This window comes from Aedes albopictus, chromosome 1 (assembly GCF_035046485.1).
Source record: "Aedes albopictus strain Foshan chromosome 1, AalbF5, whole genome shotgun sequence".
In the NCBI taxonomy this organism is placed as follows: Eukaryota; Metazoa; Arthropoda; class Insecta; order Diptera; family Culicidae; genus Aedes; species Aedes albopictus.
In genome coordinates, this window is record NC_085136.1 from 330,900,368 (window position 1) to 330,927,938 (window position 27,571).

Consider the following 27,571-nt stretch of genomic DNA (forward strand, 5'->3'; position numbering starts at 1 on the left):
GCTCGGATCGCATCTCAATCAGATCTCGTCTTGTAGCGGCGACAGCGGCGACAGCGTCAACAATAACAACAACAACAACAACATTATAAACAATTCGCAGCCCATTCTCGCCTCGTCATTCTTGCATTCGATCGCGCTTGATATGTCATCGCCGCAAGAGTGTTCTTCCAACCTACACATCCAGTGGTGCAATCCGCAGCGGCGGTATCGTGCCGATTGTTATGAAGATATAAAATTTCATTCTAATTAGATGTGATTTAGTGTGTGGTGGCGGCGCTGCGAAGCGTTCGGTTGTGAAACGTCAAAAGTTCGATGACGGCGACGCGACGCGCCATGCGATCGTTGATGTATTGTGCTGTGCGCTATCATCGGAAAGATATGCTAACTAGATTGCGACGCTTGTTCGCTCCGTTCGGTAAAGGATCGCCGCCGTTGTGGGTGTTCGACGACAGATGAGTTGACCTTTTTCTTAACCTCAACTCTTGAAACGGTAGACTGTAGCCGATCCGTAAACGGAATGGAACCGGATAGTGCGGAATGGCAAAGATTATCGCGAGTTTATCGGCTGCTGGTCGCCACCGCGCGCTTATCCAGAGAGCGATCATCACGCAAACGCATCGCTTCCAAGTCTTCCAAGTAGGTAGCCATCGCGCTAGCAGTGGGGTTCGCCTGCCGTACCCACTGTAAATAGTATGTGATTAAAATAAAATGAAACAGGAAACGATGTGATAAACGTTTCGGTTTTTCGAAGAGTGTGTGTGTTTATGTTTGTTCCGCGAGTTTGGCCTCTTTAGTCAGCTTAAAAATTGGGTCTAATCACACACAGTTCGCCATTGATTCAAGTGCGGTCGTCCAGAGGTTCATCTCTGAATCCCGCTTGGCAGCGTCAAGTGCAGATTTTGATTTATCGTGACTGATGAGAGAAGAAGCAGCCATGAACTCCCCGAAGGGGATTACTGAAGATATATGTGGAAGGTACTTACAGATTAGTGCGGCGAGCCACTGATACAGGTGGATTGCGCGGTGAGGCGGACTCTCCACGTCCACTGAAGCCGTTGCGTTGCTGCAGGCTGTGGGTCGTAAATCGTAATCCGCAATACATGCGGCGGCGACGGCAGCCGCAGCGGCCTACTACGATAAACACACATAACCTATGCGCGGAGAGCCGGTTCTGAAGCGGCGGCGGCCGTTGATGCACAACAGTTGCGCCGCGATCGGGGCCTTAACTGTTCCGGGGTGATCCAGGGGTTAGACGCTTCCTTCACAGTCTCAGCCGGCGGTGGAAAGCCTGAGAAAATGTTGCGTTGCGTGCACGCGGTGGGTCAGCTTTTAAATCCGGATCAGGTAGAGGGATTCTGACCTGTTTCAGCGAGGAAAACAAACAGACGGCCGACGCCATGTTGCAAACAGCTCTCGGTCGGACGTCGGACGAACCTTTCTCCACAAAGAAGAAGCCACGCGATGACAGACAGCTCCGGATCAAAGTAGGCTCGATGACACTGTATGGGGGAGACACAAAAACCGTGACAGATTTATGCGCGCATGCAAAAAGTCAAACACAACAAACAGCCCAAGGGGAACGACACTTGCTCGTTGTAATATGCACCCCGCGCTCGATCAAAACTGGTTTGTCATCTGATGATGTTGAAGATCCGAAGACGTGGCGGCCGGCGAGGACGAGAAGAGCAAAACAAACCACAACCGCTGCTGCTGCTGACGTTTAATTGTTGTTCGTTCCTTCCTGCGCCGCCGTTGTCTGATCGCTGCATGATCGTCACATATGTCGTCGGAGTCGGAGTCCAAGTCGGAGCCGTAGCCAGAGCTATCATGGTCGTCGGTGATACCGGTGCTGCTGCCTTCGTCATCGTCGTCATCAACTCCCTTTTATGAGACGAACTAGAACAGTGTGCTGGTCTCAGATGGGTGGGATCACACTACACTGTGCGAGCGGGGTGGGGAAAAGAACAGGTTTATCCACCCCTCGTTCTTCCGTTGATCGCCACCCTCATCCGTCGATCGATTCAGCATTTTTTCTCACGTGCTGTGAGGAACGGGTTCGATCCGATCGGTGAGCCGTTTAATTCCGAGGTTCGTCAAACGACGATGACGACGATCAATGGTGAATCTGACAGCTACACAGATAGCGCCACAATCGCGCTCAGCAGCGCAGCTGATGTCGCCCGCCATGTTCGAGTAGCTTGTTCGTTGTCATGGTGACGATGGGAACCGGAGACCCACTTTTATGACGACGATGGTTACTGCGATTTGATCGATTGATGATGCGATCGCGTTGTGTCGCCTTTAACCTCGAGGCCGTGGTAAGGGACTTTTTATCGCCTTAAAGAACTTTATTGTCATCGATAAATTTCGGGGTCCCGAAGTAATTAAAGCGTCGAGTCGAGAACTCACGAAGAATCGATTGACAGGTTGTTGATCCCCGTTCGGCAGTTCCGAGAACTCACGGTCGCTTCGTCGGTCAGGTCGATCGCAGCGCATACTTTGTCCGTTCGGTGAGAACGTGTGGGAAAGACCCTCTCCGCGAGGTGATTAGTATTCCGAGCCGGTTCGCGGACAGACCCGTCTCATTAGAGCTGCAATTCAAGTTCAATAGAGATAGAGAGAAAAAAATGTCTCGCTAGCGATGTGCGACACAGTGTCATTTGCATTTAAATTGTTACTTCACACTTGCAACTAGGAATTCCTAAGCAGCGCGCAGGCGTTCGGCCGTTTGACACCCGAAGACACGATTTCCCAACTCGGCATCGATTTTGGTTTTCGGGGATCGTAAATTTTCATAGCCTACTATCACGACGCGACGCGACGCTCCGCTCGGACAGTGGTTTTCTTTGTACACGATCGGTAATTGTCGTCGTCACGGTGACGGAAACAACACGAGCATGTCTGGAAGTGACAACGAGGTGATTTAAATTCTGGCACACCTGATTGGAATATTTTTTGGGAACCGAGGAGACGTCGGCTCAGGAATGTTGTTTGCGTCGTCGTCGGTCCAAGTAGGCCAGTTTCGCGCGGTCCAAAGACCGCTGTTTGAATAGCAGTCCGTTAAATGGCGTATGTCGAAAGTTTTTCCGCAATGCTTGGCGTCGAAATGACCGAAGTTATCGTAAGAGGCTTGCTAAAGGTGCGTAATACAGTTATGGTAAATCAAAAACAGGGCATATAGTTGGGGTAACTGGTCCACGCGTTTGACATAACGTAAAGTACTTCAGTAGTGCCAACTTTGACTCTTTTTTTATTTGTTTTGACAGCACTTACCCGCCGATCCAAGTAGCCCAGTTTCGGCAGATCCTGAGATAATCATCACAGCAACCAACCGTATTGCACATCTCGCCGGTCGCTCGCAATTCTTCTAGCGAAACAACCGTAAACTCAGCAATGATCAATGCTTCCGGTCTTGGCCAAATCCCTCGGAGCAATTTCTCACGAACCGAGCTGCCAACTTCAAATACCATTGCGATGATTCGCGCACCGAAAGCCACCGCCCGAGATCATTATCGCCACCTAGTGTCGTCGATCACATTGACGTTACAGATGCAAAATCGTCGCCTCCCGTCTGTCGGCCACCTTCGATGGGGCCGTGTGAAATTCGGTGGTCTCATTATGAGTCCGCCTGTTAATTCGTCGAAAATTGAATTAAATGAACCATAAATTCCGCCGGCGAACGACGCCGTAGACGACCGAGACTTCAACCCAATTAACACGCATGCTTCGATGCTTGTCCAAATATTGATCTGTTTCCCCTTCGGCCACCTCCGCGATCCGATCCCCGTTCGTCTGATCTGATCGAATCCGGAACACCACCATCGCCAGTCGATGAATAATTTCCTAATTAGCGACTGGGAGGGATCCAAGCAAGCCAAGCTCTGCTCTCTACTCTCGACCCGATCAATGTTAACGATCGCTGCTGCGACAAGTCGGCAGTCAAATGATCTCGCGCAAAGGCCAATTAACGGCCACCGAAGGAAGACCACACCGTCGTAGAGAAATGCATGCGTTCGGTTCACCCGAGTCCGGACGGTCAAGAATTTCCTGGAAGGGATGATGTCATCGTCCGTCGTTGCCCGCCATCGTCGCTTTGTCTCATCGATTGTCAGAGAAACAAGAGGATCGATAAAGATGAAGAAGATGGTTGTGGTTCGATCGAAGCAGGCGATTGCTGAGACACATGCAAAACAGCGATATAAACTGTGACAATCCGAGCAACTGTCGCCCGCCCCGCCGCCGACGGGTGATCGTAAAATAACTCAATTGGGGTGGAGGCTGTATCGTGTACTGTGGGAACCGATTCGCATGGTTGAAATGCCTTCGACAGTTGAAATTGACTAATTAAAAGGATTGTCGAAGCATTACTAGAAACCTTTGGAATAGCTTCCCAAAAGTCTTTGAAGAACCTTCCAGAAGAGCTTCCCAGAAGCCTTCGGGAAAGTTTATCTGAAACCTTCGGAAGAGCTTCCCAGAAGCTTTCGGAAGAGCTTCCAGAAGCCTTCGAAAGAGCTTTCCAGAAACTTTCAAAGGAGCTTCCCAGAAGCCTTCGGTACAGCTTCCCAGAAGCCTTCGGAAGAGCTTCCAAGAAGCCTTCGGAAGAGCTTCCCAGAAGCCTTCAAAGGAGCTTCCAGAGGCCTTCGAATGAGCTTCCCAGAAGCTTTTGGATCAGCTTCCCAGAAGCCTTCAGAAGTGCTTCCCAGAAGCCTTCGGTAGAGCTTCCCAGAAGCCTTCGGTAGAGCTTCCCAGAAGCCTTCGGAATAGCTTCCCAGAAGGCTTCGGAGAAGCTTCCCAGAAGCCTTTTGGAGGAGCTTCCCAGAAGCCTTCGGAGGAGCTTCTCAGATAGTTTTGGAAGAGGCATTCGAAAGCGTTCGTAAGGGCTTGCCAGAAGCGTTCGAAAGGCTTCCCAGAAGCCTTCGGAAGAGCTTCGCAGAAGCCTTCAGAAGAGCTTCCCGGAAGAGCTTCCTAGAAGCTTTCGGAAGAGCTTTCCATAAGCCTTCAGATCAGCTTCTCAGAAGCCTTCAGAAGAGCTTCCCAGAAGCCTTCGGAAGAACTTCCCATAAGACTTCGGAAGTGCTTCCCAGAAGCCTTTGGGAGAGCTTCCCAGAAGCCTTCGGAAGAGCTTCCCAGAAGCCTTTGGAAGAGCTTCCTAGAAGCCTTTGGAAGAGCTTACCAGAAGCCTTCAGAAGAGCTGCTCGGAAGCCTTCAGAGAGCTTCCCAGAAGCCATCGGAAGAGCTTCCCAGAAGCCTTCGGAAGAGCTTCCCGGAAGCCGTCGGAAGAGCTTCCCGGAAGCCTTCAGAAGAGCTTCCCGGAAGCCTTCGAAAGAGCTCCCCGGAAGCCTTCGGAAGAGTTTCCACAAAGCCTTTGGATGAGCCATCGGAAGGGCTTCCCAGAAGCTTTTGGAAAAGCTTCCCAGAGCCTCCGGAAGAGCTTCCTAGAAGCTTTTGGAAGAGCTTCCCAGACGCCAGCTTACCAGAAGCACTCGCAAGAGCTTCCCAGAAGTAATCGGAAGTGCCTACCAGAACCCACCGGAAAAGTTTACCAGAAGCCATCGGAAGAGCTTACCTGAAACCTTTGGAAGAGCTTCCCAGAAGCCATCGGAAGCGTTTCCCAGAAGATTAAGCTAGAGCTTCCCAGAAGCCTTCGGAAGAGCTTCCCAGAAGCCTTCGGAAGAGCTTCCTAGGAGCCTTCGGAAGAGCTTCCCAGAAGCCTTCGGGAGAGCTTCCCAGAAGCCTGCAAAACAGTTTCCCAGAAGCCTTCGGAAGAGCTTCCCACAAGCCTTCGGAAGAGCTTCCCAGAAGCCTTCGGAAGAGCTTCCCAGAAGCCTTCGGAAGAGCTTCCCAGAAGCCTTCGGGAGAGCTTCCCAGAAGCCATTTAAAGAGCATCCCAGAAGCCTTCGGAAGAACTACCCAGAAGCCTTCGGAAGAGCTTCCCAGAAGCCTTCGGTAGAGCTTCCCAGAAGCCATCGTAAGAGCGTCCCACAAGCCTTCGGAAGAGTTTCTCAGAAGCCATTAGAAGAGCTTTCCAGAAGCCTTCGAAAGAGCTTCCCGGAAGCCTTCGGAAGAGGTTCCTGAAAGCCTTCGGATGAGCTTCTCAGAAGCTTTCGAATGAGCTTCCCAGAAGCAATCGGAAGAGCTTCCCAGAAGCCTTCGAAAGAGCTTCCCAGAAGCCTTTGGAAGAGCTTGCCAGAAGCCTTCGGGAGAGCTTCCCAGAAGCATTCGGAAGAGCTCACCAGAAGCCTTCGGAAGAGCTTTTAAGAAGCCTTCGACAAAGCTTCCCAGAAGCCTTCGGAAGTGCTTCTCAAAAGCCTTCGGAAGAGCTTCCCAGAAGCCTTTGGAAGACCTTTCCAGATGCCTTTAGAAGAGCTTCCCAGAAGGCTTCGGTAGAGCTTCTCAGATGCCGTTGGAAGAGATTCCCAGAAGTCATCGGAAGAGCTTCCCAGAATCCTTCGGAAGAGCTTCCTAGAAGCCTTTGGAAGCCTTTCTGAAGCGCGTCCCAGAAGCCTTCGGAAGAGCTTTCCAAAAGCAATCGGAAGAGCTTCCCAGAAGACTTCGGAAGAGCTTTCCAGAAGCCTTCGGAAGATCCCAGAAACCTTCGGAAGAGCTTCTCAGAAGCCTTTGGAAGCCTTTCTGAAGCGCTTAAAAGCGCTTCCCAGAAGCCTTCTGAAATGCTTCTCAGAAGCCGTTTGAAGAGCGTCCCAGAAGCCTTCGGAAAAGCATCCCAGAAGCCTTAGGAAGAGCTTCCCATAACCCGTTTGAAGAGCTTCCCAGAAGCCTTCTGAAAGCGTTCGGAAGAGTTTCCAAGAAGCCTTCGAAAGAACTTTCCAAAAGCCTTTGAAAGAGCCTTCTGGAAGCGTTCGATAGAGCTTCCCAGATGCTTTTGGAAGCGTTATCCGAAAGCGTTCCAAAATGACTTACCAGAAGCGTTTGGAAAAGCTTTCCAGAAGTCATTGAAAGTTGAAGTTGCTCCTACCAGCAGAACTTAGTGTAGACGTAGAGCGACATCAGAGCCTTCGTTGATGCAACGAATACGACGGGAAGCTTTGCACAAGAGCTGGACGGGCGTAGATGCCTTTGGGCTTCGCGTAGTCTTTGATGAACTTGTTGTACAGAAGCTTCACGGAGATAGCTCTCGGTTGTCTCTCAGCAGATGAATAGCAGTGACACAACGTACCTGCCGATGTCGTCTCGACGGCAGATAGCCAGGAACTTGTTCTCGTACTGTTCCTGGCTCGAGAGTTGATCTGCATCGTTGACTTCCTCAACGGTGTAACACTACTGGACGCTCTGTAGGTCCTCGACGTCATCAGAGACTACCCAGCCCAACTACGTCTCCTGTGGATACCGCAAGTCCTCTCGAAGCGCTGTATTCTTCCCGATGAGAGCAGTCGTTGGAGGTAGGATACTCCCATTAGCATGCCAATTTGGCCAGGCGTATTGAACTCGGGATCAGCCAAGAATACAAGAGTCGGTAACAGCCACTTAGAAATATTCAGCTGGGTCGTTGAAATGACTCCGGTTACCTTAGGTATTCGACCATCGTTGAGAAGGCAGTGTACCTGAATTCGACTGCTTGGCGAAGCCTGCAGTTTTGCTCACTTTCTGCATCGATTGCTCGAACTTCTCTGCCACTGTCCTCTGATCTTCATGCTGAAGCTTATGGTGCTCCTTAATCTTATCGACGCGTTGCGCTGTTGTCCACGTCGAATAGGAGACTTGCCTGGGAACGCTTGACGGCGTTGCAGTATGCTCCTTCTGGCTTGCTAACTTCATGTTGGACGACTTCCTTGTTGACTTCTTTCGTAAACGCCCGGTATCGGTTCTAGAATCTCTTCAACACCTGGAATTCACTCTGCAGAAACACTGTCGTCTTGTCGAATTCAGGCAGCTCACCATGTTCCTGGGTCCTTTCGCACAGCTTGTTGTCCAGTCGACTTCAATGCCTTGGTACTCTAGACCTTTTCGCCATCGGTTTCAGCTCCAGAAGGTCTGCTAGACCTGCTGGGTGTCGGCAATTGCTGGGTGTCCACCTTTTCATCGAAACTGGGAATGGTAGCTCGCAGTGGTCGTTGCTGGACGATTATCTAGGGACTGCCACTTCCAATTTCAAGAGTTCCAGCGGCAGTCAACTTCGTGGAGAGCCATTCGATCCGCTCCATGGCTTCGGTATGCTGGACGTTTGCATTTCATCCTGGTCCTCTAACTTCGACGGTAGTGTCGCTTCCTGCACTTTTCGGTGAACTGTGTCGTACTCTTGCTAGTGCGGCTCTAGCTTCTTGGAATAGACTTTCATCAGAAATGGCGTTATGTTCATCGGATCATCTTCTACTTCTTCCAGGGCGTTGTTGAATATGGTGTCCTTCCGAGCCTCCAAGTCATCCATCTCCTTCTTGTGTTTTCTGTTGTCAAACTTCGGCGCCATCTCCCTTTGTCACACGTTTATCAGCCGACGCGGATCTTCGACGATCGACGGTTGGTCGAAAAATTCTCTCTTCGGTATCTTCGCTGGATGTTACTGACGGTGCCGGCCTCCTCTGACCGGACGTGGAACCAGAACTGGTCGCCTTGTTGACCATGTAAACAATGCTCTATCTAGAACAACGGACCAGAAGCTTCTGAAGGAGTTTTGCTCGGAGTTTCAGTAGGAAACGCCACTAGAAATAACTAATGTGCTTCATCAGTAGTCCTGAAGTGCTCCTTGAAGTCCTCGTAAGAACAGTCCTGAGAAGTCTATCATGCACGACTTCGCAAAATCAAGCGACTTATTTTTGTAAATTCGATGAAGTGCATCCACCCTTCTCCTGAATTCCCCTCTTGGAAACCTCAGAGATTCAATTTCGCCACCCTCGTAGGTCACACCCAAATGACTTCAATTATGTCATTGATTGCTGTTAACCACATCACCGATCGTTACCGTTCGGCTTCGCCTTAATCGATGAGAATCCACTCCACGCCGAAAACCCATTCACCATGACGTAACGGAACGCGCTGTGAACTCCTCGCTTGAACCACATTCATCACCTCTCTTCCTCAATCAACCATTGCAGCGCAGCGCATTGCATTGCAATGGTCCCTCCCTGGACTTCGTCGCCTTCTTTGCAGAACCCGCTCCCGCTTCCGTCCATCGTCCGCCTGGTCGACAATCGTCGTGTGTGGCAACGGTGTCGGCAGGCAGCGCAACCTGCCTACTTCGATTCGAACCAATTCTCCGCGGGCTCCGCCGCCTAATCCGTGCCTCGCCTCGCCGACGCGGCTACTTCGATCGGATCGGCTTACTTTTGCTTTATTGACTCTTGAAAAATCACACATACTTAAAGCGCATATGCCTGTAAGTTAATTAATAATAAATAAATAACTGTTTGTTTATTTAAATTACGTTGCAGCGTAGCGCGGCGCGTCGGTACCAGAAACCGGTTCGCCCGGGTCGATCGCGCGGTACTGGGCACTGGCTGCTGCTGCGACCACTACGGTGGGAATTTCTGGCGTTGCGCGCGACACGTCCGATCAAGTTTTCGCTCTCACACCCATCGCCGGGCGGCGGCGATTGCACTTGTGCGACTTTCCGCGAACCGGCGGTGAATTTGCATACCATTCGCACAGCGCGAACCAGAGGGATTAAAACGGCAAATTTGGGGATCGTAGTAACCCAGTTTCTGGCAATTGCAGTCAGTGGGATCAAGCGGATGCTTGCGAATTTCCTGGCGGTGTTACGCCCCCGCCTACTGCTCGCGTTCGGACGGGAAAAACGAAAAGATGCGGCCATTTGTCACTTCGTAAATCGGTCCGGGGCTTAAGGCTTTAATTGGCGCTGTGAATGTTAATGTGAAGCGAGTGGCGGCTGGCGTAATCCGCGATCCGCGCTTTCAGTTAGACACGTTTTATGACGAGTTGAACGGTGATTTCCAGGGGCAGATTTATGACCACGGGGTGGCGTCACCGCCTTCGTTTCGCCCTGTCATTTGGATCAGTTCCCACGGCCACGGACCCGATCCGGAACGGTTTATTGGGGTGTTGACAGAGGCGGCGCAAACTGCCGCCGCCGGTTGTAGACTACCGCATTTCTGAATGGGCGGCTTTAAATAGAACTTCGGGTGCTGGAAGCACGTGCTGATAAGGGGACGCTTGTAGGCGCGCCTTATCAGACAGTCGGAATTCCCCAAAACCATTCACTGAAAACAGTCAGCGAAGGCTCTGAGGAATTGTTCGGACGGTGACAGATTTGACAGACAATTGACAGAATTGACAGCGCGATGGTAGCGGCGATTCGTTCACTTTCACGGTCGTTCGAACACTCGAAAACTCACACCTACGATCAGGTCGCACAATAAACGCAACATTACAACGGCTTACATTGTTGTAGAACGACGGCGAACGAGCGGCGTTTATGACCCAGCAAGAGAGCGCGTAATGTAATAAATTCCACAACCGGACTGTGATTTTCACAGTTTTATCTCATCTTTGTTTTGATTTTCGTCGGACGCTTGGGCGAATGCTTAGCCGACGGCGACCGACGACTGGTTGCCACAGGCAACGACGACAACTCTATCGCCTTGGACACGACTCCGCCACCGCCTGCCATGATCTGCACGTATGAGTGCGACGAAGCAAAATGAAATTACTGCGCGCTTCCAAGTGCGACGACGTCGGGGACTGTACCGGTCTCGGTGTCGTCTGCGTCCCGGTCCCGGTCCGGTGGTGGTCATTTCCCACAATGGCAATTAAAGTGAATCGAAGGAGCGAAAATTAAGAACTGGTCGTCGGCTGGCTGCCACCAAGCCAGAGCTCTCATAACGCGACAATAAAGTAAAGCAAGCGTTAAATTACTTCTCTCTTTGCTGCGTCGCCGTGCGCGTCTGATCCAAGAGCTCCGTCCAGTCCGTAGAAATTCTCCATAAGAAGGGAACTTGCTTCTTGCCGTCGGAAGAAGCCCCGCAGTGTCACACAAATTACGAATTCTCCTGGAAATGAGCTATGACCATTCGCGGGAAGGGAGCGTTCTTCGGTGCTCAATTGTTGCGCAATGAAGCGCGACCAAACGGTCACTCCGAGGTGCCGAAGCGGGGCGACTCCACAATCCATGCTTGTGCTTGTGTGAAACGAAACGCATTACAGCTACGGCATTCTTCGGTCCGCGGTTGTCATGGCGACCTGCTGCAATCTCGGCTTCGCGCGACCACCGGACCCGAGTCACACGACGAACATGACGCGGACGCGGAACATGCACAAGCACAGCACACTGAGACCGGCGGACACCGACGGACCCGACGGTGAAAGAACGCCCTTTTCGCCTCGATCAAGTTACCCGGGACGGTCGAAATTTTAGCAACTTTTCGGCTAATCCACGAAGTCTTGCGGATGGCTCCGATGAGGAGCGGAAGCGAGGGAGACGCCTGAGGCGCTCCTTGACAATAAAAGAGATTTGTGTAATCGCTCTGTTGCGCGGCGAAGAGTCGGGTTTCACCAGTGCGATTTTCGTTGTCAACGCGTCGCCCATCCCACACTGACTCGTACAAAATGTCAGATTGAATTTCGTCCGGCATTCGGTTCTTTTTATTGCACACACTACAGTCTAGAATTCCTTCGAGGCGGCGCGTCCTAATTGGAGATTTATGGCACAGTTTTTGTCCGATTTGGGAGCTTTCTAAACTTTTCTGAAAGAATCGGCCGTCCGAAAGAAGAAGACACATTCGAAGGGGATCCAAGCAGGCTTTGGGACGCGACGCGAGTCGCGCGCGGTTGTCATCGCAATCGTAAACATCGCCGCCGACTACGATCGTTGGACGGGGACGAGGATAGAGCAATAAAATCCATCAATCGCAGAGGAACAGAGAGACAAAGCGGACGCTCGGGAGCGAGTGAGCTCGAGGGAGAATCGGTATGTGAATAGAGGCGTCGTCATTAGATGCGAAGGAGAAAGTGTGGGTGTTGTGAGCCGAGCGACAAGCCGTTTTGGCGTTTTTAATGACTTCGTCATACATCATTCGATCGCGACGGGTGCGGGTGCGGGCGGGGGCGCAGCGCTAGACGAGGGACTCCAGCCTGCTGAGATTGACGGTTCGCGATAAGGCCTAGGCCGCCGTCGCCGCAGCAAACGGAATGTATTTGAATGAATACATTCCACGGAGCTGCTGCGATGAAGATTACTTTCATCAATATTTGGGGTTTTTATTTCCTAAACATTCAAGCGAAATTCGTGTCAATTAAGGTGCTTGGAGACTGACGCATTGGAACGTCAAACTTGACAGCAGATTGAGTGATAAACGGACATCTGTTTCAGCTTTTTCCGTGGAACATCTCTGAAAGGCTTTTTTTTCTGTGGACGACAGTTAAGACTCTTCTGAATGACCTTTAGAAACATCAGGAAGCCCTTCAGGAGTTTTTTGTAACCTCTTCCGAAGGGTTTCTGTATGCTCTTTCTTACGGCTTCTGAAAAAACCTTCCAGAGGCTCCTCCCAAGGCGTCTTTGATGCTCTGTCAAGGTTCCTGCGGCTTATTTCAAGTTTTCCCGAGGACTTCTGGTTAGCTATTCTGCGGACTACTGCGATGCTTTTCCAAGAGCTTCCGAGAGCATCTAGGAAGCTCGACCGACAGCTTCTAGGAAGCTCTTCTGAGAACTTCTAGGAAGATCTGAACCCTTCCAGAAGCTCTTCTGGAAGGCTCTTCCTAAGGTTTCTGGGAAAATCTTCCAAAGACTTCTAAGAAGCCATTTGAAACCCTTCTGGAAGGCTCTTCCTAAGGTTTCTGGGAAGCTCTTCCGAAGGCATCTGGAGACTCTTTCCATTTCTTCTGGGAAGCTCTTACAAAGGCTTCTGGGAAGCTTTTCCGAAGGCTTCTGGGAAGCTCTTTCGATGGCTTCTGTAAAGCTCTTTCGAAGGCTTCTGGCAAGCTCTTCCGAAAACTTTGAGGAAGCCTTTCAGAAGGCTTCTGGGAAGTTCTTCCGAAAACTTCTGGGATGCCTTTCCGAAGGCTTTTGAGAAGCTCTTCCGAAGGCTTCTGGGAAGCACTTCCGAAGGCTTCTGGGAAGCACTTCCGAAGGCTTCTGTGAAGCTCTTCCGATGGCTTCTGGAAAGCTCTTCCGTAGGCTTCTAGGAAGTTCTTCCGATGGCTTCTGGGAAGCTCTTCCGAAGGCTTCTTAGAAGCTCATGTTAAGGCTTATGGGAAGCTCATCCGATGGCTTCTGGGAAGTTCTTCCGATGGCTTCTGGAAGAAAACTCCGAAGGTTTCTGTGAAGCTCTTCCAAAGGCTTCTGGGAAGCTCTTCCAAAGGCTTCTGGGAAACTCTTTCGATGGCTTCTGGGAAGCTCTTTCGATGGCTTCTGGGAAGCTGTTCCAAACATTTCTTGGAAGCTCTTCCGATGGCTTCTTGGAAGCTCTTTCGAAGGCTTCTAGGAAGCTCTTCCGAAGGCTTCAGGGAAGCTCTTCCGCACATTTCTTGGAAACTCTTCCAATGGCTTCTGGGAAGCTCTTCCGAAGGCTTCAGGGAAACTCTTCCGAAGGCTTCTGGGAAGCTTTTCCGATGGCTTCTGAGAAGCTGTTCCGAAGGCTTCTGCGAAGCTCTTCCGCACATTTCTTGGAAACTCTTCCGAAGGCTTCTGGGAAGCTCTTTCGAAGGCTTCAGGGAAGCTCTTCCGAAGGCTTCAGGGAAACTCTTCCGAAGGCTTCTGGGAAGCTCTTCCGATGGCTTCTGGGAAGCTGTTCCGAAGGCTTCTGCGAAGCTCATTCGAAGGCTTCTGGAAAGCTCTTCCGAACGCTTTCGAAAGAACCTACCCCAAGGCTTCTGGGAAACTCTTCTGAAGGCTTCTGGGTGACTCTTCCAAAGGCTGTTGGTTGGGTCATCCAAGGACTTCTAGGAAGCTTTTTCGAACACTTCAGGATGGCACTTTCTAAGGATTCTGGGAAGCTCTTCTGAACGCTTCCGGAAGGCTCTACTAAAGGCTTCTGGTAAACTCCTTCGGACGCTTCCGGAAGGCTCTTTCAAAGGTTTCTGTGACGCTCCTCCGAACACTTTCTCCAAAGTCTTCTAGGAAGCACTTCCGAAGGCTTTGGGATGGCTCTTTCAATAGCTTCTGGGAGGGCTCTGCCGTAGGCTTTTAGGAAGCTCTTTGAAATACTTCTGGAAGGCTCTTCCCAAGGCTTCTGGGAAGCCCTTCCGAAGGCTTCTGAGGGACTCTTTCAAAGGCTTCTGGGAAACTCTTCCAAAAGCTTCTGGAAAGCCTTTTCAAACACTTTTGGGAAGCTTTTTCGAGCACTTCTGGAAGACTCTTTCAAAGGCTTCCAAGAAGCTCTTCCAAAGGCGTCTAAGTAGCTTTTTCAGGTGCTTCGGGAAGGCTGTTCTAAAGGCTTCAGGGGAAGTCCTTAGTAGGCTTCTGGGACGCTCTTTTGGGCGTTTTTGGAAGTCCATTTCAAAGGCTTCTGAGAAGGCTCTGTCGAAGGCTTCTAGGAAGCTCTTTCAAACGCTTCTGGGAGGCTGTTTCTAAGGCTTCTGAGAAGTACTTCGTAAGGCTTCAGGGAAGCTCTCCAGATGGTTTCTGGAAAGCTGTTATTGAAATTATTCCAAGTTTTTAAGACTTGGTTTCAAAACCTCCAGTTATGCAATGCTCGCCGTTTTCCATGACCGACTTTGCGCCGGTCTTCCCACGATATCAATCCATCACCGGCTGCGCTGAAGATGACGCGCTGTTGTTTTCTGACATAGCAAAAAAGCTACCCGTCACATCCACGATAATGAATTCCGTCCCAGATTTCGGGGCTCCTCCAATACGACGCGTCCAACGTCGTCCATCAATCACCAGAAAAATTTGCCTCCGTTACGCAACTAACGCGGCTCATCCGCTCGCTAGTCACTCCATAAAACGAAGCGTCTCTCCGTCTTCATCTGCATACTTACTAAATTCGTCCTCAATTGGCTTTATCCTGAAGCGCCCTCTAATCCGTCCTCGCGTAATCCATCAAAATCCAGTCGCCCGGCGGCCGAGAGATCGTAGCAAGCGTAGATCGCAGCAGCCAGCCCACTGTTCCAAACCACTCAAAAGCCATTTAAAATTGCAAATGCCTACTGCTCACCCCCAAAAATGGCAAAGTCGCTTGGCGTGAGAGTAAACATCGATCGATCCCGGCCACAGCCGGGACGGCTGAGGCATCCATCCAAATCAGCTGCCCAAATTAGGCTGCCGCAAAACAGAAACAATATCCGACCGATCGAAACTGAAAGCGAAAACCACTCACTTCACTTCACTTTGCTCACTCACTCGCTCGCTCGCTCGATTCGATGATGCTCTGGCGGCTGGCTGAAGCTCTTAATTTGAATAATGAAATCATCACACCTCATCATTATTACCTTGCCGTTGCCGCTGCGCCGCTCGCTCGTTTGCTCGCCGCCGTGTATGCGTCTGGGAAAATTTTGCTCAATCACCTATACCGACGCGACGGAACGATCCAAGAGCGGCCGCCGAAGAGGCCGCTCTTAACCTTGACTAATTGATACATGTGCAGCAAAGAAGTAGCCATCGAATTCGTCACCAGCGAGTCAACGACGAAATTTTTAAATTGCCCGCTTCATGCCAAAATATAATAACCGTAACGAGTCGAGCAGTAGGCCTTGAGGACAGTCCGCCCCGAAAGGGCGGGATCGCGACGATTTTGGCTCGCGTCGCGCTCTCGGTCTCGCGCAGAAGGCCGTGAAAAATAATGATGATGTCGCGTCGCATCGCGACCGTTAAGTACAGGGTTCGGGAATCGATCGGCGCAGGGCTTCGGTTTCGACGATCGCAACGCGATGACACAAATTTTCTCCACGCCTGCTGCGCTTCGGCGCAGTCGCAGCATCATCGTCAACGATGGTGACGAAACAATGAAGAAAACAAGCAAACGCACACACGCACGGAGTGCCACTGCGGTTGCTGCGGCAACCGCGAAGCTGATTAAGGTTAATATCTGTAATTATTGGCTAATTAATTGCGGCGTAATAAATAACGATTTTTCTCTTGAATTGGTGGGCATTTTAAGCGATACCAATCTTGATGGTCGTCGCATAAATAATCACCGCTTTTCTTCCCCGTTGTTGCGGGGAAATGCGGGGACTGTGGCCGTTTTGGGGTTGGCGAGATAAAAAATTAATAACCATTTTTTTTTCGCTCTCGGGAGTGTCTCTCCCCTGCCTTTCTCCTCGCTTTCTTTCAGTTCAGCTCAGCCCTGTCTGTTGTGACGCGTCGACTAATCGGTTGATTCTTTTTTTTTCTCCTTTCAGGCTTCCTCATCGGGCTTCTTCGAGATGCAAATTCTGGAGATAGCCAACACCGATAGCCATCTTCTGTCCGGATACTGCTGCGGTCTGCCGGCGGCGAAGCAGCGAACACAAACAACCGGTAAGTCTCGGATGTCACCCCCTGAACCGAACCACCACAGAAACGAAGTAGGCTGCGGTTAGTTCTAACCTTCCGTGTCTCTCGCTCTTCTCTTTCGATAGGATGTCCGGCATGTGCAACGGCGTTTCGGTTGTGCCTCAAAGAGTACCAGGGCACGACGTCGGCCAGTGGCCAGCAGCAGCTGCTGAAAAAGCAGGCGCAACAAAAGCAGCAGCAGCAGCAGGGTGGTGGTGCAGCGGCAGCAGCAGCGGAAGCCCTGCTGCTGGCCGACGAACCGCAAACGACGGCGGCGGCGTCGGCCATGTACGGGTGTGCCTTCGGGAATGCCAGCACGCCGACCCTCGGCGGGTCCAGTTTCGTCCTGTCCGACTCGGAAGTCGGCCGGGTCACGCTGCCCTTCACGTTCCGGTGGACGGTGAGTCATTTTTGTTTTGGTTTTGTTTTCTTTTTTTTCGGTAATCAAAGCAAGCGTTGGCAACAGGGTGTTTGTCGCTTTTTTGCGGCAAAGTAGGCGATGATGTCTTTTATGATAAAGCCTGCTTTGATATTTGTTCCGAAAGAACGCGTCTTTGCGTACTCGTGTTCTATAAAGATTTCGTTTAGTTTAGATATTTCACTTTCTGGTAAGCTTCTTTCAGAAGCTTCTGGTGAAACTCCTTTCAGAAGCTTTCTGGTGAAGTTCTTTTCAGAAGCTTTTGAAAGGAGCTTCACCAGGAAGCTTCTGAAAAGAGCTTCACCAGAACTGCCTATGATCGCATATCAGTCCCATATTTGCTGGTTTTCCTATTCATATGGGACAGTTATGCGATCATGGGCAGAGAAGCTTCTGAAAGGAGTTTCACCAGAAGCTTCTGAAAGGAGTTTCACCAGAAGCTTCTGAAAGGAGTTTCACCAGAAGCTTCTCAATGGAACTTCACCAGGAAGCTTCTGAATGGAGCTTCACCAGGAAGCTTCTGAATGGAGCTTCACCAGGAAGCTTCTGAAAGGAGCTTCACCAGGAAGCTTCTGAAAGGAGCTTCACCAGGAAGCTTCTGAAAGGAGCTTCACCAGGAAGCTTCTGAAAGGAGCTTCACCAGGAAGCTTCTGAAAGGAGCTTCACCAGGAAGCTTCTGAATGGAGCTTCACCAGGAAGCTTCTGAATGGAGCTTCACCAGGAAGCTTCTGAAAGGAGCTTCACCAGGAAGCTTCTGAAAGGAGCTTCACCAGGAAGCTTCTGAAAGGAGCTTCACCAGGAAGCTTCTGAAAGGAGCTTCACCAGGAAGCTTCTGAAAGGAGCTTCACCAGGAAGCTTCTGGAAGAAGCTTCACCAGGAAGCTTCTGAAAGGAGCTTCACCAGGAAGCTTCTGAAAGGAGCTTCACCAGGAAGCTTCTGAAAGGAGCTTCACCAGGAAGCTTCTGAAAGGAGCTTCAACAGGAAGCTTCTGAAAGGAGCTTCACCAGGAAGCTTCTGAAAGGAGCTTCACCAGGAAGCTTCTGAAAGGAGCTTCACCAGGAAGCTTCTGAAAGGAGCTTCACCAGGAAGCTTCTGAAAGGAGCTTCACCAGGAAGCTTCTGAAAGGAGCTTCACCAGGAAGCTTCTGAAAGGAGCTTCACCAGGAAGCTTCTGAAAGGAGCTTTACCAGGAAGCTTCTGAAAGGAGCTTCACCAGGAAGCTTCTGAAAGGAGCTTCACCAGGAAGCTTCTGAAAGGAGCTTCACCAGGAAGCTTCTGAAAGGAGCTTCACCAGGAAGCTTCCGAAAGGAGCTTCACCAGGAAGCTTCTGAAAGGAGCTTCACCAGGAAGCTTCTGAAAGGAGCTGCACCAGGAAGCTTTTGAAAGGAGCTTCACCAGGACGCTTCTGAAAGGAGCTTCACCAGGGCGCTTCTGAAAGGAGCTTCACCAGGACGCTTCTGAAAAGAGCTTCACCAGGACGCTTCTGAAAGGAGCTTCACCAGGACGCTTCTGAAAGGAGCTTCACTCAGAAGCTTCTGAAAGGAGCTTCACTCAGAAGCTTCTGAAAGGAGCTTCACTCGGAAGCTTCTGAAAGGAGCTTCACTCGGAAGCTTCTGAAAGGAGCTTCACTCGGAAGCTTCTGAAAGGAGCTTCACTCGGAAGCTTCTGAAAGGAGCTTCACTCGGAAGCTTCTGAAAGGAGCTTCACTCGGAAGCTTCTGAAAGGAGCTTCACTCGGAAGCTTCCGAAAGGAAGTTCACCAGGAAGCTTCACCAGGAAGCTTCTGAAAGGAGCTTCACCAGGAAGCTTCTGAAAGGAGCTTCACCAGGAAGCTTCTGAAAGGAGCTTCACCAGGAAGCTTCTGAAAGGAGCTTCACCAGGAAGCTTCTGAAAGGAGCTTCACCAGGAAGCTTCTTAAAGGAGCTTCACCCGGAAGCTTCTGAAAGGAGCTTCACCAGGAAACTTCTGAAAGGAGCTTCATCAGAAGCTTCCGAAAGGAGCTTCACCAGGAAGCTTCTGAAAGGAGCTTCACCAGGAAGCTTCTGAAAGGAGCTTCACCAGGAAGCTTCTGAAAGGAGCTTCACCAGGAAGCTTCTGATAGGAGCTTCACCAGGAAGCTTCGGAAAGGAGCTTCCCCAGGAAGCTTCGGAAAGGAGCTTCCCCAGGAAGCTTCGGAAAGGAGCTTCACCAGGAAGCTTCGGAAAGGAGCTTCACCAGGAAGTTTCGGAAAGGAGCTTCACCCGGAAGCTTCGGAAAGGAGCTTCACACCGCAGCTTCTGAAAAGAGCTTCACCAGGAAGCTTCTGAAAGGAGCCTCCCCAGAAAGCTTCTGAAAGGAGCTTCACCAGGAAGCCTCTGAAAGGAACTTCACCAGGAAGCCTCTGAAAGGAGCTTCACCAGGTAGCCTCTGGAAGGAGCTTCACCAGGAAGCCTCTGAAAGGAGCTTCACCAGGAAGCCTCTGAAAGGAGCTTCGCCAGGAAGCCTCTGAAAGGAGCTTCACCAGGAAGCCTCTGAAAGGAGCTTCACCAGGAAGCCTCTGAAAGGAGCTTCACCAGGAAGCCTCTGAAAGGAGCTTCACCAGGAAGCCTCTGAAAGGAGCTTCACCAGGAAGCCTCTGAAAGGAGCTTCACCAGGAAGCCTCTGAAAGGAGCTTCACCAGGAAGCCTCTGAAAGGAGCTTCACCAGGAAGCCTCTGAAAGGAGCTTCACCAGGAAGCCTCTGAAAGGAGCTTCACCAGGAAGCCTCTGAAAGGAGCTTCACCAGGAAGCCTCTGAAAGGAGCTTCACCAGGAAGCCTCTGCAAGGAGCTTCACCAGGAAGCCTCTGAAAGGAGCTTCACCAGGAAGCCTCTAAAAGGAGCTTCACCAGGAAGCCTCTGAAAGGAGCTTCACCAGGAAGCCTCTGAAAGGAGCTTCACCAGGAAGCCTCTGAAAGGAGCTTCACCAGGAAGCCTCTGAAAGGAGCTTCACCAGGAAGCCTCTGAAAGGAGCTTCACCAGGAAGCCTCTGAAAGGAGCTTCACCAGGAAGCCTCTGAAAGGAGCTTCACCAGGAAGCCTCTGAAAGGAGCTTCACCAGGAAGCCTCTGAAAGGAGCTTCACCAGGAAGCCTCTGAAAGGAGCTTCACCAGGAAGCCTCTGAAAGGAGCTTCACCAGGAAGCTTCTGAAAGGAGCTTCACCAGGAAGCCTCTGAAAGGAGCTTCACCAGGAAGCCTCTGAAAGGAGCTTCACCAGGAAGCCTCTGAAAGGAGCTTCACCAGGAAGCCTCTGCAAGGAGCTTCACCAGGAAGCCTCTGCAAGGAGCTTCACCAGGAAGCCTCTGTAAGGAGCTTCACCAGGAAGCCTCTGAAAGGAGCTTCACCAGGAAGCCACTGAAAGGAGCTTCACCAGGAAGCTTCTGAAAGGAGCTTCACCAGGAAGCTTCTGAAAGGAGCTTCACCAGGAAGCTTCTGAAAGGAGCTTCACCAGGAAGCTTCTGAAAGGAGCTTCACCAGGAAGCTTCTGAAAGGAGCTTCACCAGGTAGCTTCTGGAAGGAGCTTCACCAGGAAGCTACTGATAGGAGCTTCACCAGAAGCTACTGAAAGCAGCTTCACCAGAAGCTTCTGATAGGAGCTTCACCAGGAAGCTTCGGAAAGGAGCTTCCCCAGGAAGCTTCGGAAAGGAGCTTCACCAGGAAGCTTCGGAAAGGAGCTTCACCAGGAAGTTTCGGAAAGGAGCTTCACCCGGAAGCTTCGGAAAGGAGCTTCACCAGGATGCTTCTGAAAGGAGCTTCACCAGGAAGCTTCTGAAAGGAGCTTCACCGGGAAGCTTCGGAAAGGAGCTTCACTGGGAAGCTTCTGAAAGGAGCTTCACCACGAAGCTTCTGAAAGGAGCTTCACCACGAAGCTTCTGAAAGGAGCTTCACCACGAAGCTTCTGAAAGGAGCTTTACCAGGAAGCTTCTGAAAGGAGCTTCACCAGGAAGCTTCTGAAAGGAGCTTCACCAGGAAGCTTCTGAAAGGAGCTTCACCAGGGAGCTTCTGAAAGGAGCTTCACCAGGGAGCTTCTGAAAGGAGCTTCACCAGGGAGCTTCTGAAAGGAGCTTCACCAGGAAACTTCTGAAAGAAGCTTCACCAGGAAGCTTCTGAAAGAAGCTTCACCAGGAAGCTTCTGAAAGGAGCTTCACCACGAAGCTTCTGAAAGGAGCTTCACCACGAAGCTTCGGAAAGGAGCTTCCCCAGGAAGCTTCGGAAAGGAGCTTCACCAGGAAGCTTCGGAAAGGAGCTTCACCAGGAAGTTTCGGAAAGGAGCTTCACCCGGAAGCTTCGGAAAGGAGCTTCACCAGGATGCTTCTGAAAGGAGCTTCACCAGGAAGCTTCTGAAAGGAGCTTCACCAGGAAGCTTCTGAAAGGAGCTTCACCGGGAAGCTTCGGAAAGGAGCTTCACTGGGAAGCTTCTGAAAGGAGCTTCACCACGAAGCTTCTGAAAGGAGCTTCACCACGAAGCTTCTGAAAGGAGCTTCACCACGAAGCTTCTGAAAGGAGCTTTACCAGGAAGCTTCTGAAAGGAGCTTCACCAGGAAGCTTCTGAAAGGAGCTTCACCAGGAAGCTTCTGAAAGGAGCTTCACTCGGAAGCTTCTGAAAGAAGCTTCACCAGGAAGTTTCTGAAAAGAGCTGCACCAGGAAGCTTCTGATAGGAGCTTCACCTGGAAGCTTCTGAAAGGAGCTTCACCAGGAAGCTTCTGAAAGGAGCTTCACCAGGAAGCTTCTGAAAGGAGCTTCACCAGGAAGCTTCTGAAAGGAGCTTCACCAGGAAGCTTCTGAAAGGAGCTTCACCAGGAAGCTTCTGAAAGGAGCTTCACCAGGAAGCTTCTGAAAGGAGCTTCACCAGGAAGCTTCTGAAAGGAGCTTCACCAGGAAGCTTCTGAAAGGAGCTTCACCAGGAAGCTTCTGAAAGGAGCTTCACCAGGAAGCTTCTGAAAGGAGCTTCACCAGGAAGCTTCTGAAAGGAGCTTCACCAGGAAGCTTCTGAAAGGAGCTTCACCAGGAAGCTTCTGAAAGGAGCTTCACCAGGAAGCTTCTGAAAGGAGCTTCACCAGGAAGCTTCTGAAAGGAGCTTCACCAGGAAGCTTCTGAAAGGAGCTTCACCAGGAAGCTTCTGAAAGGAGCTTCACCACGAAGCTTCTGAAAGGAGCTTCACCAGAAAGCTTCTGAAAGGAGCTTCACTAGAAAGCTTCTGAAAGGAGCTTCACCAGGAAGCTTCTGAAAGGCGCTTCACCCGGAAGCTTCTGAAAGGCGCTTCACCCGGAAGCTTCTTAAAGGAGCTTCATTAGGAAGCTTCTGAAAGGAGCTTCACCAGGAAGCTTCTGAAAGGAGCTTCACCAGGAATCTTCTGAACGGAGCATCACCAGTAGCAACTTTGTATCTATAAAAATCCATGAAATTTCCGCTCAACATCATATCAAAACAAAGTAGTCCATGACCGAGACCACGATCGCAGCAACCCTTTCCAGTACTGGGTCTGGTCATTGGAGTTCGTTCCGCTGCTCTGGCCGATCGAACACGTCATCGTCGTCATCTCGTGCAGCAACCGATTGTTCTCAGCTCATCCGACAGATGTTCCCTGCTGCTCCTCCCTTCCCTTCCATTGGGACCCTTCGCCCCCTCCAGCCGGGACCAGCAGGTTCCATCCCACGAGAAAACCACCACTCGCGTCTGAAAAATTGTGTGAATCAAACTTTTCGTGTAAAGAGGCGCTTTTAATTCTCGGCTCCTTCGCGTGTTCTCGTCGTGCTCGTTCATCGCAGCAACCGTCGCCGTCCCATGGCCCAAGCCATGGCCTGCTGCTTTTCGTGCTCCGGGTTCTGCTCCACATCGCATCAGGGAAAACCGTAACTCGGTTGGGGAATAAAGAGATGAAATATAAAATATAGTTGCATAAAGCAGAAATTTTACGCTGCCGTTCGACTCGAAACACCATCATCATCGTCGTCGTCTTCATTGCCGCGTGGCCTGGCCGCCCTTCCTGCTCCCATTTTCTTCTATTCTGTTCAGATTCCGATATGATCACCTTCGACTTCTTCGGGGCGAATGCACTGAAACAAATCCTCTCGTTAAATTTGTTGGAAAACTTCTGGATATTCGGAGTAACTCAGTGTATCCTCGTGTTCAGTTCTTTGAAATTTAGTTAATCATCCCAGCAACTTCCGCGTGGAAATTTCCTTCAGTGTTCAATGACGCTTGGCTTGGGCTGCTGGGATTGGAAAATTAGTTCGCGTCGCGTCGCGCCACACTTTGCTGCTTTGGTTGCTTAGGAACGCGATGCAAACATGCGATGCTGCCAGCTGCAGTTTTAATTCATTTTGCCATGGCCTCGTGGGGCGCGATCGCTCATTGGCCAGGCCCGATGCGGCCCGGCCTGGATGGATTCTGAAATTAATAAGGTCTCCCCCTTTCCCTCGGCGCTACGCCATCTAGCTGGGCGATTGTAGGTCCACCAGGGTTTCTCGTGCTGATGAGTGGAAATTGATTGCAACGCGACGCTGCTGCTCCGGACTCCACGGCGGAGCTGGCCACGAAAGATGGTGAATTAATTTTGCGCAAGGCGCAAGGGATCACCGATTTTATTTATTTTCGAAATTCGAACGGAAAGTTCAGAGCCATTTATTTTGCACTGGGGTTGCTGATAATGCGGCGTAGTAGGCGACTCCAACATTGCTGTTGCTGTTGGTTGCTTGGATCTGACGGAGGCTGTTTCGAAATTTATTGTGAAGTACTAGAGCAGAGAGGGACCTCGTTGCTACGACAAGGGCCAGGGGTCAACTGTGTTGGTTTTGTGATGGATGTGATTAGAAATGAAGCAACTCGACTCGGGTAACTCGAATCGGACGAAGCTAGATGGCGTGATCCGGTTTCGGGAAAGTTGGCAGTTGATCTTTGAACTTGTCGGAGGTTGGGTAAGAGTTTTTCTCAGCTTGTTTGTTGAAGTTACGAGCAAAAGGAGATTTCTACCCGAGTAACAATTTGACATCCGAACCCAAATGTCAAAACTGTGCCTCAGTGTGCCACAGCATACCAGACGGTCATCAGTTTGTTCCTTTTTGGACTTCCCTAATGAAAACCAATTTTGCAACGTGACTTATCGTTCTTTTGAGCTATATCTACTATTTCTCGGATACTTTTTCAAAACGACGTATAATACACGCAAATCCTATGTTGATACGTCGTTTTGAATAAGTATCCGAGATTTCTACTTACATTTTTATAGTTTTCTTCTGTAATCCTGGATATGGCGGTTCACAGTCTGATCGACGGGGATTTCACCTATCACCAAAATACAGTAGATGTTCGATAACTGCAATATGTTAACGTTTCACTTACCGAATGAAATTCGATAACTGCAACAACTGACAGACGTCAAAGAACTGTCAGTTGCGGCATAACGCAGTTAATGTATAATCGGAAAACATCGCATTGCAAAAAAAAGGCATGCAAAAAATACCGCGTCGCTGTTGACATTTCATTTTAACAGAAAGCGGTGCAATACACTAAGGTCTTTTTTTACACGGGTAGTTTTTCTGCTTTAACTCGGTCAATTTTGAGCCTGCAAAATTGTTGCACTTACCGGAATTGCAGTTAAAGCGCTTGTACCGAGCGAACGTCTACTGTACTCTTAAGGCGAAACTGGAAGCATTTCCTCATTTTTTTGGTTTTTGATTTTTTATTAAATAACGAAGCAATATTTTCAAAATCGGTTTTCGTGCACATGTAGAGCATGGATCAAGGTATCTTCTGAATTTTTTTGAGGTGGAAAATGTTTTCCATTTTTGCAGAAACCATTTTTTTGTGAAATTATATTCAAAAATGGTTTCTGCAATAACGAAAAACATTTTCCACCACGAAAAAAAATCAGGAGATACCTTGATCCATACTCTACATGTGCACGAAAACCGATTTTGAAAATACTGTTTCGTTATTTTATAAAAAAAATCAAAAACCAAAAAGTGGGGAAATGGATCCAGTTTCGCCTTAAGCCTGGAGCACATAGCGTCCGTTCCGTCGAGGTTTGCGTTTTTTTGACAGTTTTCCCATGGGAAATGTGTCAAACTACTGTCACGCACACGCAAACGTATGCATTGTGTGGGGCACTTTAGAAACAAGTCTACGTATATCTCAAATCAACCTTATCTCTAGATTTCCTTTGAAACCGCAATTTCCTCAACAAAACTACACGCACTATTCGCGAATTACTTTAATAGCTCTTATTCAACTTCAAACTGCACTTTTGCTTCCAAAAAGATCTGAACCATTTTGATCTTCTTGATTATGTTTTTGATTACGGTTTTGTTTACCGTTTTGCCGTTGACAGCTGTGCTCAGCTTACGGTTCATCCATCAATCGGGGTTGTCTCGTCCTTTGTGGATCGAATGTTGCTCCCTGGTTGCACTGTTCAATGGTGGTATGGAGCTGTGCAAACACAGTAGACATTCGCTCAGCGGTGCAAATGCTTGAACTGCAACGCTTTCAAACTGAAAGTTTGCTAAGTGCAACAGTTTTTCAGTTGTTCTACCGCCTTCAGTCAAAGTGAAATGTCAACAGCGATGCGATGTTTTCCGCATGCATTTTAATTGCGGTGCGATGTTTTCCAAATACACTTTAGCAAGGATGTTCTGTTCAACAAATGACTGTAGAGCACAATAAAACTTTGTTTTGCAGAGTTCCTAGTAGAAACCGAGCCTGTCAGTCAAAATCATTTGCAACACTAATGAAGCACTCGATTCGAAGCATCTTTCAAATGCGACAGCGATGACAATCATCAGTTCGATATCGCCAACTACGACCAAATGGCATGGTCGCTTCTCCTCTCATCTCCATAACAGCATTTTCCATTTCTATAGCCAAAAACCTCATCGAAAACCTAATAAAAGTGACAGATAGCATCAACAGAACAGCAATCCAACCAAAGAGAGAAAAGTGTGTCAGCTGCCTCAAAATAAACACAAACATCCATCGAATTAGCTTCATCCGCACCGTTGTTGGTGTTGTTGTTGTTGTTGTCGAACGAAAGCGCAACATTGGGCGATCGCGCTGAAAGGTCCGCAAGCAATAACTGCCGAATCGATGATGACCTATGTCGCGGAAGACGCGAAACCGCGGACCAGTCACGAACCGGTTCTTTTCGCGATCAGTTTTCTCGGATTGTCGGAGGAGATTCCTCTTCATTCTCGCAGATTAATCACCGTTTTTTTGCGTGCATAATTTACACCATCGCCATCTCTGACAAATGTCATTGCGGAGTTCGACTCCAAAAAACGGATGGCATTTTTATTGTGATTTCCCGCCCAAATATGGCCCAAAATTTAGACGGGGCTTTGTCGTAAAAGTGTACTCCGGGACAAGGCAAAGCTGGATCTGCATAATTGGATTTTGCGATTTTATCGCCTTCGACTGATGAGAAGGCGAGGAAGGCCGGGCGGAGAAACGATGACAGTTCAAATTTGTATCCGCACGCTAGATCGGGGCTCATCTGCCTTCCATCTCGATCGTAGGAGCCTAGTTGGCTGAGGAGTGTGTGACAGCAACGGCAGCGATGATGGACGGCAGTCGTCTAGTAGGCCATGCAAATTTCGCAGTGGCGATTCGCACGCGCGCTTGTAGTGAAAGTGATTCGAAGGATGCAGCTCAGGAGGCTTGCGATATGTTCCCATGGCTACGTGCGACGCGACGCGGCCTAATCGGATTGCCGGTCGACGAAGGCGACGACGGTTGCTACGACGACAGCTGTCACTCTTCGCTCTCGCTAAGCGCTGTTGGCAGCACAACCAGCAATGATCCGATCGATTGCGGTGAACCGCTTCGGTTCGATCGGTTTGTCGTCGTCGATCGGTGGGTAATTGCGACTTCAATTGCGCCCATTAGCCGATCGACGAGCAGCGAGTCGAACAATCCACCCGAGAGTCGATCAATTAGAAGTATTTCGTCATCGTGTTTGGTTTGATCATCGGTCGGGAGTTTTGTCAGCCGCGGAGAATTTTAATGAGCATTTTTCCCACTTTCGCGTTTCGGCAGCGATCGAGAGCGCGACTTCGAATCAACAACAGCAGGACAGGAATTTGGAATATTTTCGGTTCGGCTACGTCGTAAATTGAATGGACCTCGTCGTCCGGTTCTCGGAGGAGATTCATTCACTGCAGCCGACTGTCGTTGTCGTCATCCTAGTAGCCATCGTCTCTAACGAGGCGTGGCAACCAACCAGGCAACGACAGGATGTCGCAAGGCCGGAAAAATTTGACCCTAAACCGAAGAGTGCAAGGCCTCCTTCGACGAAGGAGGAGAAGGATGAGGCGCGAAGGCGCAGGAGGCCAAGTTCGACAAAAAAAAACGAATTCATTTGTATTTCGCCTGCTGAGGAATTTTAATGAGACGAAAAGTTTTTTCGTTCTTCCTTTCGTACTGGCGTTCTTTCTCCGCGCGGAGTCCCATGAGAACCTTCTCCGATCGGCTGGTGGTGCCCGACGCGAAACGAAACTGACCGACCGGCGCGTGAAAGGATAAACCCGTGGGTCCGTGTGTGTGACCGTTGGGATGTGGATCGACTCGACAGACGGACTTGGAACGCGAGAGGTGCATTTGTTTCGGTGGATAAAGTACATAAATATGCACGCGGAAAGGTGAACCCAAACGACCACCGGAGGCACAGTGGGCAGATGTTGAACAAAATGTGGGGAAAAAATGTCTAAAAAAATACACCAAAAGCTTCCGCAGGGGCTTCACCATAAGCTTCCGAAGGAGCTTCACCAGA

At 50.0% G+C, this 27,571-nt stretch overlaps 1 protein-coding gene across 1 annotated transcript in view; it reads left to right on the plus strand.

Annotated features, from left to right (window-relative positions):
• LOC109424815 (protein serrate) overlaps positions 1-27,571 on the plus strand; it is a 170,724-nt gene that overhangs the window by 32,924 nt on the left and 110,229 nt on the right. The window contains exons 2-3 of the mRNA XM_062847344.1: positions 16,246-16,363; positions 16,465-16,778. Coding sequence (XP_062703328.1) covers positions 16,246-16,363; positions 16,465-16,778 — 432 coding nt within the window. The remainder of the gene's footprint in view (positions 1-16,245; positions 16,364-16,464; positions 16,779-27,571) is intronic.